Source organism: Otolemur garnettii, unplaced genomic scaffold, assembly GCF_000181295.1.
Source record: "Otolemur garnettii isolate 467f Iridium unplaced genomic scaffold, OtoGar3 scaffold00062, whole genome shotgun sequence".
In the NCBI taxonomy this organism is placed as follows: domain Eukaryota; kingdom Metazoa; phylum Chordata; class Mammalia; order Primates; family Galagidae; genus Otolemur; species Otolemur garnettii.
Genome location: NW_003852457.1, coordinates 11,097,041 through 11,109,698, shown reverse-complemented (window position 1 = coordinate 11,109,698; position 12,658 = coordinate 11,097,041). Strand labels below are relative to the sequence as shown.

General features: G+C 40.1%; 1 protein-coding gene and 1 pseudogene across 1 annotated transcript in view; both read left to right on the top strand.

Moving 5' to 3' along the window:
* Nucleotides 1–1,021: 1,021 nt before the first annotated feature.
* The window catches only part of LOC100961550 (sulfotransferase 1C4), a 14,477-nt gene continuing 2,840 nt past the window's right edge, over nucleotides 1,022–12,658 (top strand). Inside the window, exons 1-6 of the mRNA XM_012807010.2 lie at nucleotides 1,022–1,041; nucleotides 1,490–1,737; nucleotides 9,235–9,360; nucleotides 9,838–9,935; nucleotides 10,349–10,475; nucleotides 10,679–10,773. Of these exons, the coding sequence (XP_012662464.2) occupies nucleotides 1,022–1,041; nucleotides 1,490–1,737; nucleotides 9,235–9,360; nucleotides 9,838–9,935; nucleotides 10,349–10,475; nucleotides 10,679–10,773 (714 nt within the window). The remainder of the gene's footprint in view (nucleotides 1,042–1,489; nucleotides 1,738–9,234; nucleotides 9,361–9,837; nucleotides 9,936–10,348; nucleotides 10,476–10,678; nucleotides 10,774–12,658) is intronic.
* On the top strand, nucleotides 6,314–7,648 carry LOC111726358 (annotated as a pseudogene).

Here is a 12,658-nt window from a genome sequence, read left to right as displayed (position 1 = left end):
AGAGCACATGGGCCTGAAAAGATTATAGAATGAATCTAACTGAACAGTTATAGGTAACTTTTGTAAGTCTTTCTAATGCATATGAATGTCAAGTGTCCACATGCCTCATCACACCGATAGAGAGGTGATAATCAATAAGAAAGCCAAAGAATTTATCTTATTTGAGGTTGCATCCAGACATGAGTCAGAGAGAAATCGTGAACTACTGTCCTTCATTGTTATTAATAGCCGCTGTTGATGGAACATTTCCCAGCTGTAATAACTAAGGCACTAAATGCACTATTTTATCCCCCTCCGCCCTCTCCCCCCACCCCCCCCCAGCAAACAACACTATCTATGAGGCAGATACTGTCAAGATCCCTAACTTACACATGAGGGAAGTGTGAAGTGTAAATACAAAGATTCTGTAACTTGTCATTGCCCACAGCTACCAAGGGATGGCACAGGATTCAAATACAGGCAGTCTGAGATCTGGCTAAGACTGGAAAGCCACAGGCACCAGGCTCACCTAATTCTCATGTAACAGTGAACCAAAGAACTCACTTCCTCGATTAAACAATTTCTGTTTAATTTTACTCATTCATTCTCTCATGAGATAGTAGTGTACCAGGCACTAAGCACACAGCTGGTAAACAGTGAGAAAACCAGACAGAGTCCTGGACGTGCTTCACGTGCCTTTTAGTGTAACACAGGATATGGAAAATGCTCAGAAGCAAATAAGAAAAACTAAATTTTGATAGCTTCTCTAAATGAAAGGAAGGAGCCACAAGCAAGGCAACAGGAGGGACCTGCTTGAGATGATGTGGAAAGTGAGGGAAGGATTCTCCAGAAAGAAGACATATAACCTGGGACCTAAAAAAACACACAAAAAAGCAAACATAAACCGGACACACAAGAGCCAGGGGGAGTTCCAGGAGAAGGAAGGCAGCAGCAGTGCTCGAGGGAGCTATGGACCTGCCAGAGGGAGCAGTGTGGCAGGACCTGGGGCCCAGGCATGAGATGTACATGTTTAATAGCTGCGATGGGCCCTCTACTGGCACTGTGCGCTAGCCTGCAAATCAAGGAAATCCTTTTCAGTGGAACATTATTTCTTTTACCCTTAAAAAATAACAAAGTTGACACTTTGGGACTTTTTTCTGGGCTGTTAGAGGTCCTAGCTGTTAACAGTTCACACAAAGGTCCCCGCGGCCTTTCAGGGAAGTCATTCTGTATTGAATTTGTAATGCCATAGCCAAGTACCCTGTAAATTTTTAATTGCTTAAAATTAAACAATTAGTGCAATTGTATTTGGAAACTATTTTATGAACACAAAGATGAGGGGTGCAAACAACAGGGACACAAACAATGTGGCACTAACTCTTTAACTGACAGAAAAGAACAGGGCTGGAACAGGACCGGCACCCAGAATTTGTCACCGCCTCTGGGTGATGTCATAGCCCAGGGGATGGGGGAGGGATAGGGCTCAGCAGAAACACGCCTCTGCACAAAGTCCCAAACAACACTTCTCATTCCCTGGAGCTACAGCCAGGAGGCCTGCAGCTCCCTTCCTTCACGTTTGCTGGCAGGCACCATCCTTAAACAAGATGAAGGATTTCCAATTTGACGGAATCAAACGCATAAGTGTTGACTATGTGCAGGGAATTCTTCAACCCACACCCACCTGTGAGACCTGGGATCAGATCTGGAACTTTCAAGCCAAACCTGATGACCTGCTTATTTCTACCTACCCTAAAGCAGGTAAGTGGAAGGGTATGGAGGGGAAGGGGAGGAAGAGAGTGATGAAGGTAAGTGGGAAGGACATACGAATAATGAAATAAAGGAGTTGATCTTAGTTTGAGTAGCAAACTGTTTACCAGACAGAGTGATAAGGCTAGGATAAGTTACTGAGGAAACTGAAAGAAACTACACCAAAAAAATGTTAAAATGACCTACAAGTTTTAAGAATTTCATTATTCCTATGACATACTGATGTTTTTACTTCCTCAGGAGAGAGTGAAACAGCCAAGAGCAAAAGGGGAGACTTGTTTATTTATCTGTTCCCAGTCTAGGCCGTTATTGCAGATCTTGTACAGAGCAGCTTTGGGTGTGCAAGCTAGAAAGGGGGTCCTGAGGCTGATTTGGGAAGACATAGGGGAGCTTGGGTTCTGCAATGCTGACTTCACCTCAGCCCTCAGGAGCCCTCCCAACTCAGGGTCAGAGAATGAGTCTTCTGATTTTCACCCTCCTTTGTGGTATGTTGTAAACTTCCTGTCAGTTTAACAAAGTTGTCCACAGAAATAAGACTGACTTAGGCCCAGACGCTAAAATCTAGGGGTAATCAAGGGGAAATAGTTGTCTATAGATAACTGTGCATATCTACATGTTTACTAAAAGTACAGTGTTTGATCCACACCCAAATTGCATATATATTTGCTATTTGCAAAATCAGACTCTCTGATAATTCCTGGTACACATATACACAACCAAAAAAAATCTAAACCTCAGCATTTTCAAAGACTGTGCAAACACCTCTCTCTATGTCTTTATCACTTGAGACAAGACTAATACAAGACTCTATAGGCAGAGGGAGGCCTTAGGTTCCTCTCTGTCCTTTGGTTTCATGTTGATCTTGATTTTCCCATCTTACTCATCAGGCGCCTATTCAGGATGAAATATTTTTCAGCTATTTACTTCCTTTATTCACAGTTTGTGTTCTATCCACATTGATTCCATAAATGAGAAGTTACTATGAATCAAAAAATAAATACACAAACACAACATACAATTCCAAAAAGATGCATGGCATTCAGATACGAAGCCAAAGGGAGTGTTCCTTCACATTCACAGTAGCTTAAAGTCTGTTCCATCTGGCATCAACACAGACTTTCAAAGCTAGGAGAAAATACCTTTGGTCATCAAGACTACTGTAACCACATTAGATGCTGGAACATCTAAGCATCAGTCAGTGTTACCATGCAAACAAAAGACTTCAGGGAGTGTCCATTTCTCAGAAAGTTTCTGTGTGTTGAGGTAGCTATAAAAGATTTACTGCAGAGGCTGTGTGGTGGCTCAATGGCTGTAATCCTAGCATTTTTAGAGGCTGAAGAGGGAGGATTGCTTGAGGCTAGGAATTGGAAAGCAGCCTGAGCAACATGGTGAGGCCCCGTATCTACAAAAAGTAGAAAAGTTAGCCAGACATGGTGGCACATGCCTATAGTCTGAGCTACTTGTGATGCTAGAGCAGAGAGATCACTTAAGCCCAAGTTTGAGTCTGCAGTAAGCTAGGATGACATTACTGTACTCTAGCCTAAGCAACAGAGTGGGCCCCTGTCTCAAATAAATAAATAAATACTGCAGAATTAAGCCCACTTTTAAGCTCAGAACCAGGTTTTATAATAATGATTGAAAATATTGCCTGAAAACCCAAACTGTTTCAAATGCCACCGTTCTGGTCCATCACTGTTGTTTTTAAAAAAGCAAAAACAAAAAGCATTTATACAAAGAGTTTAAAACTTATGAATTTATTGCAAGTTAGCTTCCAGACTTCACTTCCCAAATACTTGATTTACACTATTGGCTCCTTTACGTTTTTGACTTTTTAATTTCAAGTTTTATAATTTTGCCTTCAAAACAGATCACTTTTAAAATTGTACAAAGTACTCAACATAAGCAGAAATAAAAAGACTCTAAAATTAGCTGAGGTCAATGCAATTCTATCTACTTGTGGGATCAGTGCAGCTAAACGGATCTGGTGCTCTCGTGGAATGGAAATAGGTGGTGAGAAATGCCTGCCACTGGCTCTGTAGGGATAAGTAAGGGGACTCGTGATGCTGGGAACTGGGAGAGACTCCAGCCTGTCATTGCCCTGGCATGTCAATTCCTCTAAGATATAAAAGGTCAAATGCAATGTCAAATCTAAAGTCTGATGAGAAAAAAAAGTTCAGTTACCAAGAGAACAGTGATGGCTTATCAATGTAAAACTTCACCTATACAGGCATCAAATTATGAATAGTTCTGCTGAAACAATCCATTGAGGATTTACAGTGACACCTGTATGATCCTTCTGATGTACATATGAAAAAAATCATGGACGCTTTTCATATTACCTGTTTTATGCCTTCATAGAATTAATGAACCAAATGAAAATTGAGTCTCCGTTCCATACCATATACTTGATTTCTAGACAAGATAAAATCTATTCTTTTACAGTAGTTTTAAGTGTTCCTATTTCTTAAGCCACTTTCAAAGAAATTGTGTCTTAACTAATTCTAGATGCTGCCTCTCCTCATCTAATACATGACTCTCCAGCAGACTTAATATTGGCATCTATCATCTACTCAAACCCTTCACATGTTCGAACCAATCAAATTTGGGACTCTTAACATTTTCTGTATCAATAAAAAAAGTGTGGAATTAGTAGATTCAATGAAGACCTCCTTTTTCCTTGCCCCATTGCACTTCTGGATGCCATTTGGACTGGGTTTAAAAAATGAGAAAGTACAAATGTTTCTTGGTCCAGATCTTTTAATAGTAGAAATGTAGAAGAGAGAGTGAGATGATAACAAGACTGGCTGTTGAAGGACAGAGCACTACAGCCACATTGCTGGCGGCATTAGCTAGATTTGGGGCAGCCCAGGTACTCTGGTAGCAGTGACCTGAAAGTGATAGAGAAGTTGTTTGACTTGAATAAATGGAGCAGCGCCAGCAACAGCCCTGAGCTAGCATAGCCCCACTGCTCTGCCCATGTCCCTTGTCAGTGTGTCTCACAGGACGCTGGCTGGGTAAAGACCCACTCAGTGGCTTTGAGCAGGCACAGGCAAGGTCTCAGGATCAAATTTTTCTCAATGTAAATACCTAAAAGGAGCCACTGATAAGAATCACATCTCATTGTCTTAATTTCATCCACATCTCAACTTAATTATTTCAGCACACTGTTTGCTAATTAATCTTTTCTCTACCTGCCAAATGCAAACATTAAGATCTGGTTCATTTAGGTTTGGTGGGAGAAGGGAGGGTGTTTGGTGGGATCTCATCTAATGTGCACAATGCAAGGGTACATTTCAAAATAACTAAGAGTAAACTAAAAATGTCTTACCACAAAAAATATGTAACTAAAGTGATAGTTATGTTAATCAGTTTGATTTAAACATTCCACACTGTATATCAAATCATCACATGTACCCCATAAATGTATACAGTTCTGCTTTAATAAAACATTAAATTTAAAAAAAAAGATCTGGTTCATTTAGGTTTTCCATGCAATTAATGGAGTTTAAGCAATTCAAAAAACACATTCAAAAAGTAAAATGCTTGCCATCTAAAGTTGTATTTAGGCCAGATGTGGTGCCTCACACCTGAAATTCTAGCACTCTGGGAGGCCAAGGCAAGTGGTCTCAGGAGTATGAGATCAGCCTGAGCAAGAGTGAGACGCTGTCCCTAAAAAAAATGCCAGGCATCGTGGTGGTCACCTGTAGTCCCAGCTACTCAGGAGGTTGAGGCAAGAGAATTGCTTGAGCCCGAGTTTGAGCAGTGGCATCATATGAGTTATGATGCCACTGCCCTCCACCCCAGGGCAAATGAGTGAGACTCTGTCTCAAAAAGTAAAAAAATAAAAAAGATAAAGTTGTATTTAATCACCACTAAAGCCTTCAACATTAATGAAGGTTACTTTTATTACAGGGAAGAAGAAACAAGCATAGATGGTGAATATAGTCACTCTAAGTTTCTAAAATAATAATAAACACTCTGAATGAACCAAGAAAAAAAAAAAAGAATCAATGACCTGTAGAGAATAAATTGAGAAGTCATTCAACTCACCTGCCCTCATGTTATGTTGTGGCTCTAAACACACAAATCTAGTACAAACAGCTCTAACAAAACATTCTTTGAGTACACAGGAAAAGAAATCTTAGCCCTTTGCCTAGTAATGAAAGTTAGTGTCAGAAAATATGGCAGACCAACTCCTCTAGGATATGAAATGTAATTTTTAAGTTGTTTTCTAATTTACACCCTTATTATAGACCTCTAAAAGCACTGTATTAAGAATATGGGGCCCTCTTTGCCTCCTTGCCCTGGCAATGGAGGCCCAGTCTCTGCCTTTTCTTTTTTTTTTTTTTTTTTTTTTGAGATAGAATTTCACTCATTTACCCTGGGATTGAGTGCAATGGCATCATAGCTCACAACGACCTCAAACTCTTGGGCTCAAGTAATTCTCTTGCCTCAGTCTCCCAAGTAGCTGGGACTACAGGCACTTGCCACAATGCCTGGCTATTTTTTTACGGGGTCTCACTCAGGCTGATCTTGAACTGCTGAGCTCAGGCAATCTACCCACCTTGGACCACCAGAGTGCTAGGATTATAGGCATGAGCCACCGCACCTGGCTCCCTTCACTGTCTATAGTGAACATATCCTTCTCAGTAAACTTTCTTACTCTGTAAACCCATTTTTCTCCTCTTCGATAAACTTTGTTCCATGCTTGCCTTATTCTGATCACCTTTCGACCATAAGCACTCCAAGTAAGGCCTAGGCAATTGCCTAAAACACCAACATTTTAGGAGACAGGCAGCCACCTGGAAACCCAACAGTTTTGGTGCTGTGTGACTCAGATAAACCCGATTTGTATTAATTCTGCCTAGACAAGCCAACTCACCTTTTCCATAAAGACTCTAATCCAAACAACTAGTCATTCCTACACTGGCCAAGATTATGGTATACAGAGAAATGTTGGACAGATTTCTGTAGATCAGATTGATTCACCTTCTACCAAATCCTTCCCACCTTGCATGTATCAATTACATAAAGCCTTGTGGGAAAATCACCATCCTCATCATGGAGGCAATATGACCTCTTCCTGAAGGGTATTGGTTCAACATTGGAGTAGGCGTCACACTTCTGAAAGCAAGAATTTATCAGAGAAAAGATGGATCCACACAGTTTAATAAAAGTTACTCTCTCCTTGGAATGGAAGACAAGAGGACAGACTATTACCTTTCGGTTGCCTGAAGATTATTCTAACTGATCCACCAAGCTGAGGGTAATACCACGGGTGCCCATTCTGTCACAGCGACCCAGAGCTACTGAAGGAGAAGTTGCAGTCATACGGGATCTCTCCTGGAGACATAAACCACATGTTGGGTTAAGTAAAGGTTATACATTGCCTATAAGAAATACTTCAAGGTGACACATAATGTGGATGATTGTGGCTTTTCTTTGTTGAGAGTCAATGAATTCTTGATGTAGGCAAAGACATCAAGATGGAAGCCATCCAACCACAAACTCCTCAACACAAACCAAATGTCCAGAAAACCAAGAGTGTGGCATCTGCTCTGTCCTCCCTGGAAATGGATATGGAGGGACTAGAAGATCACCTTAGTGAATGGTTCTTGGCCCTCTCTAGGCTTCATTTCCTATTTTTAAGATTCTGCCTTTTCCTTTTTTAACTTTAACTTCTCCCTTCACCCCACCCTAGTTCACCCACACATATACATACTCATTAGGAAAGCACACTTGAGGGTAAAAACACAGAACCCCCATTTTGTTTTGATTTGACAAAAGGGAGGAAGAAGAGTTTCTATAAAATATGTTGCTTGAATAGTATGACTTCTGGACTGATTAAAATCCAGAGGCACAGCTAAATATGGCTAAAAAGAATCTCAGTGCCTATAGCTCAGTGAGTAGGGCGCCAGCCACATACACCAAGTCTGGCAAGTTGGAGCTGGCCTGGGCCTGCTAAACAACAATGACAGCTGCAACCAAAAAATAGCCAGGTGTTGTGGCAAGTGCCTATAGTCCCAGCTACTCAAGAGGCAGAGGCAAGAGAATCGCTTAAGCCCAAGAGTTGGAGGTTGCTATGAGCTGTGACGCCATGGCACTCTACCAAGGGCAACATAGTGAGACTCTGTCTCAAAAAAAATAAATAAATACAGCTAAAAACAATTTCTATTTTACTTCTTATCATCACTTTGTCATTTTGACACAATCATTTGGCCATTTTTTGTTAATAAGTATTAAAATGTAAAAAAAAAAAGGGGGGGGGGAGTGGATATGAGAAAAGAAGTCTAAAACGAGAGTTGCTCCCAAGAATATAGGAAAGATCAATCCAGATCGGGATTCAAAAAACCATCCTAAAATAATCCAACATCCTCCCAACCTGGATTTTGCAAGAATGTCCAGTACATTAGACTTTCATCAAAGAGTAAAGATTCAGGTAGTGGTGTATCACTGTACCAGTCAGGGTCAGTGCAGAACACAGACAGATTGAGGCTTGGGGACAGAGGCCATTCTCCTTATGCCTGTGGTGGCAGTGATACTACAGCTTCTTGGGTTTGGGCACTGGTTGGAAGGTGGAATAGCCTCTGCAAAATTTCTGTCTGTCGAAGCTACCATCACAAACTTCAGAAAGGATGACTTCTACCTCCCTTCTGACTTCCAAATCTTAGAATAATGCATCTTATTGACAAAATCTAGATAGTATTCAGAATCTTAGTGCCAAAAAAGTCTAGAAAATCTACTTTTTAGCCTTTCAGCCATTAAAATAAAAGGAAATCAGAGAAAAGCGTGAAAATAGACACTAAGCACCAATGGTTAATATCAAGTCTAGGCACTAACCATTCATTCATTCGGCCAAAAAATGGTGTCTCCTGTGCTATGTGCTTGGGGAAAAAAGAGAGTTTGAAAACCATATAATCTACTCCATAGGAGATTAAAATCTGGTGAGAAGGAATTTTTATTCTGCTTTTTTTTTTTATCCTTTCCATCATTATATTCTGTCTTCCTTAAGGACAGTAGAGCTAAATCATTGTGGAAACAATCCAAATTAATGATTGAGACACAGAAAAAAAGTATGTTTATCAATGTCACCTCCAAATGTGAGTATTTATATAAAAATTCATATTATAACATAAGATATAAATAAGAAGTGATGTCTTCTGAATTCCATTATAGACTTGGCTTTAAAATTCACATACATATTCTAACAACTATGTGATAATATTTTAAGACAGGGGTGTCCAACCTGTGGCCCATGGGCCACATGCTGATTTTCTGATGACTTTTCTTTCTTATCTGTGGTGTGAAAAGTATGCACAGACCATTTTTTTGCTAATCAGCTTTCATTAGTGTTTGTGTATTAATGTGTGCCCAAGACAACTCTTATTCTTACAATGTGTGGCACAGAACAAAATGGTTGGACATCCCTGTCTTGTGGAATGTAGCATATTAAATGTCAATGCATCTTCATCTTATGTGTGGAATAAGGAACAACATGGACTCAGGAGATAGTGGACTTAATACACAATGGAGGTGATGTTAAGAACAGTGAACGAGCACCGACTCATATACGATTTCCTTTCATCGAATGGATATTTCCATCCGTAGTATCTGGTGAGTATGGAGTAGCCACTCTTAACTATAGTACTCAGAATTTTTACTACCAAATTGCACATCTTAAAATTCTAAACATTCAAACAATTATTGTTGTGTTGTTGTGGCTTTGTTGTTTTTTAACTGTGTCTGGCCATTGCTGTACTATAGCCATTTCCTACAAAAGTAAGTTAAATTTTGATTCTCTAATTAGAAATTTATTTTGTTTTCCCAGGGTTGGGCCCTTTTAGGTTACCCTTGTTGGAGGGTTTTAATTTTTTTGGTTTTTTTTTTTTTTGTTTGTTTTTTTTGTTTGGGATTTTTTTTGGCCAAACCTTTTTTTCTTGGGGTGGCCCCTTTTTTTGAGTTGGGTTTTCTGGCCAGTACAGCCTTCTTGCAGATGCCTTCAATTGTCCTAACATAGTAATAATAGAAGCTGTAAGATTTTGAAGCAAATAGAGAAATGTAGTAGGAAATGCTTAAAAACAAATTTTGCAGGTTTGGAACAAGCTAATGAAATGCCTTCACCACGGATCCTGAAAACACATCTTCCTATCCACTTGCTACCACCATCCTTCCTAGAGAAAAACTGTAAGGTAAAAAACAAAAAGAATTCAGAGTGTGCCACTTAAAAATGACCTCAAAATAGTCTTCAATCAATTACTACTTCAAATACATCACTTTTTTTTCCTGTTGCAGTTTTGGGCTGGGGCCAGGGTTCAATCCATCACCTCCTGTATATGGGGCCAGTCCCTATTCCTTGAGCCACAGGCGGCACCCTACATCACTTATTTAAAACAATAATAATAATAAGTGCATCTCTTTATAATACTCAATATGCAAGTCAATATGAATCCTTTACATCTCCCATCTCCCAGGATCACAAGAACATAGCATCAAAAAATTCATCTGTGTGAAATGTGTCCACTCTAACTTGACCTGTCTGGGCAATAACTATTTCTAGATCTAATCTTATTTTTGCTTCTTCCCCTCCTGCCATCATTCCCAGATAATCTATGTAGCAAGGAATCCCAAGGACAATATGGTGTCCTATTATCATTTCCAAAGAATGAATAAAGGTCTTCCTGATCCAGGAACATGGGAAGAGTATTTTGAGACTTTTCTGGCTGGGAAAGGTAAGAGAATTCAGCCTTTATTTCCTTCCTTTCTGAAAATCCCCAAACATTCTACAAGGAAAGAATAACTTCCTTAGACCAAGTAGGGGGACGACCTTCTTTAATGTGACTCTCCCTCTCTCTTCGGGGATTCTCTTTTCGGCAGAATATTGGTTGGGTGGACCTCTGTGACTCATTGCCCTGTTTTTCATCCCATCCTCCAGTGTGTTGGGGCTCTTGGTATGACCACGTGAAAGGATGGTGGGAAGCCAAAGACCAACACCGTATTCTCTACCTCTTCTATGAGGAAATGAAGAAGGTGAGGGTAGTGCCATCTAATATGTTCTCACTGGAGACCATAAAAGATTTAAATCAGAAACTCAGATTGAAGAAGAAAACAGAAGGTTGCAGCATTTTGTTGGCTCAGATGCCTATGTGTCAAAATGCACATGGCAGATCATGAGTTTATGTATCACACAGTCTCACCTGCAACTTTCTGGCGCTCCAGGAGACAGTGTATCTTTTCCTTATAGGCAAGTGATTACAAAATACAAATTGCAAAATATTTCCTTTCTATTTATATTTTAAAGTCCAGTTCAGAAGGGGAAAACTTTTGTAGCACATTTGTTTGTTTTTTTATTAGTGCAGAGGAACACAATAGTTTCAAGAAATAGTTTAAAAAATAATATACTGGCTCAGCACCTGTGGCTCAAGTGGCTAAGGCACCAGCTACATATACCTGAGCTGGTGGGTTTGAATCCATCCCGGGCCCACTAAAACAACAATGACGGCTGCAACCAAAAAAATAGCCAGGTGTTGTGGCAGGTGCCTGTGATCCCAGCAACTTGGGAGGTGGAGGCAGGAGACTCGCTTGAGCCCAGGAGTTGAGGTTGCTGTGAGCTGTGATAGTTACAGCACTCTACTGAGGGGGACAGCTTGAGGCTCTGTCTCAAAAAAATAATAATAATAATATAATGGAAAATCCTAATAGCTTAGTAAAAGTTCTTAAATTCAAATTCTGGCTTTGTCATCTACTGTAAACTATTCTTGGTAAAGACACTTAGCAACTTGGGAACATGGTTTTTTTAAATAAAAAAAGGAGGCAATATTTACCCATCTAAGATCTATTCTGAAAACTAAATGGGATAATGTTTCTGGAAATTTGTTATAAATAATAGTCTACTCAGGTACTTTCTATGACTCCACTAACTACAAAGATCCATAAGGAATTACAGTCTCTGTTCTCTAACTTACCACTGAAAGCCTTGGTACTCAACAGGTGTGTCACAGACTAGCTGTGTGGGCTCTCAGAGCCCACTGCTGACATGCTAAGTCTGGAGGTTTTTATGTTTTTTTGTTTTTCTGTTTTTTTTGAGACTGGGCCTATCCCCCTGGGTAGAGTGCTGTGGCATCACAGCTCACAGCAACCTCCAACTCCTAGGCTCAAGCAAGTCTACTGCCTCAGCCTCCCAAGTAGCTGGGACCACAGGCGCCCGCCACAACGCCCGGCTATTTTTTGGTTGCAGCCGTCATTGTTGTTTTGGCGGGCCCAGGCAGGATTCAAACCCGCCACCTTAGGTGTATGTGGCTGGCGCCTTAGCCACTTGAGCTACAGGATCCGAGCCAAGTCTGGAGTTTTATAAAACTCTCAGGGGATTCAAGCACACATAACAATTTAGATACACTTCTCTAAGACTCAATCACTGCTGGACCTTATTCAACTATTCCTACAAAATATCAAAGGAATGAAAAACACAGATTCATTTTTAAATTTTTTTAGACAGATAAACTACTAAATCTTTAGGATTTTCAGAACTATAATTAAAGAGCCATCAGAGTAACCTATGAGGTTATCATTATAAAATTCCCTCCTCTTTGTGCTTACTGTTTTTTACTTGATACAAAAGTGTTGTGCCATCATAAGAAGACTCCGTGCAGATGACAGTCACCTACAACATATATCACAGTGTGTTATGAATACCAGGAAGAAACCTCCCTGAAAGGCAGTCTAACCTCAGAGTCCCTGAAATCTTTTTAAATATTTCTATGATCATGCTCTGGAATGTCCCTGATTTATAGTTCACACAGAGCTCACGATTATCAGCATTCTTTCTGATTCCTAGTCTGTGTGAAGCCAATAAAATTAAGCACTTTTGACATTCAAGCTTTTAAATCAGAAGCTACAATGGTCAGAGCAGGCCCTT